Source organism: Zerene cesonia, chromosome 7 (assembly GCF_012273895.1).
Source record: "Zerene cesonia ecotype Mississippi chromosome 7, Zerene_cesonia_1.1, whole genome shotgun sequence".
Lineage (NCBI taxonomy): Eukaryota > Metazoa > Arthropoda > Insecta > Lepidoptera > Pieridae > Zerene > Zerene cesonia.
In genome coordinates, this window is record NC_052108.1 from 5,364,947 (window position 1) to 5,365,386 (window position 440).

General features: G+C 35.5%; 1 protein-coding gene across 1 annotated transcript in view; it reads left to right on the forward strand.

The window, feature by feature from the left end:
* The window catches only part of LOC119828266 (methanethiol oxidase), a 15,155-nt gene that overhangs the window by 8,510 nt on the left and 6,205 nt on the right, over nt 1-440 (forward strand). Inside the window, exon 3 of the mRNA XM_038350380.1 lies at nt 365-440. This exon is cut by the window's right edge and continues 110 nt beyond it. Within this exon, the coding sequence (XP_038206308.1) occupies nt 365-440 (76 nt within the window). The remainder of the gene's footprint in view (nt 1-364) is intronic.

The following is a 440-nucleotide window of genomic DNA, read 5'->3' on the forward strand; positions in this document are numbered from 1 at the left end:
CGTGGAAATCGGTTCGTGCGTTCTGGAGTTATAGCGTCAGGAAGGAAAACCCGACTTATTTTTATATAGTAGAGATATGATATAATAATTATATTAACAGGATTAGATACCCGTAGATTTCTTCTTTATGTATATAGGTGTACCGCATATGATCATTGGTACTCTTAGCTTTTGTACGCAATATAGAGACAAAAAAGAGATATTAAAGGTTAAACAAGAAAAAACTTATAACTGAATCTTTTACAATGACAACACGTAACCCATTGCTATTTATATCGCTTGTCGTCATAATATGACGTATCATATATAAAATATTGAAAATGGGTCATAAGCAAACAGCAGTAAAGACTAAATTACATTACAGGTAATCCATCGAACGTATACTGGTACCGTGGAGGATGAGCTGCATCACAGCGGCTGGAACGTCTGCTCAAGCTGCT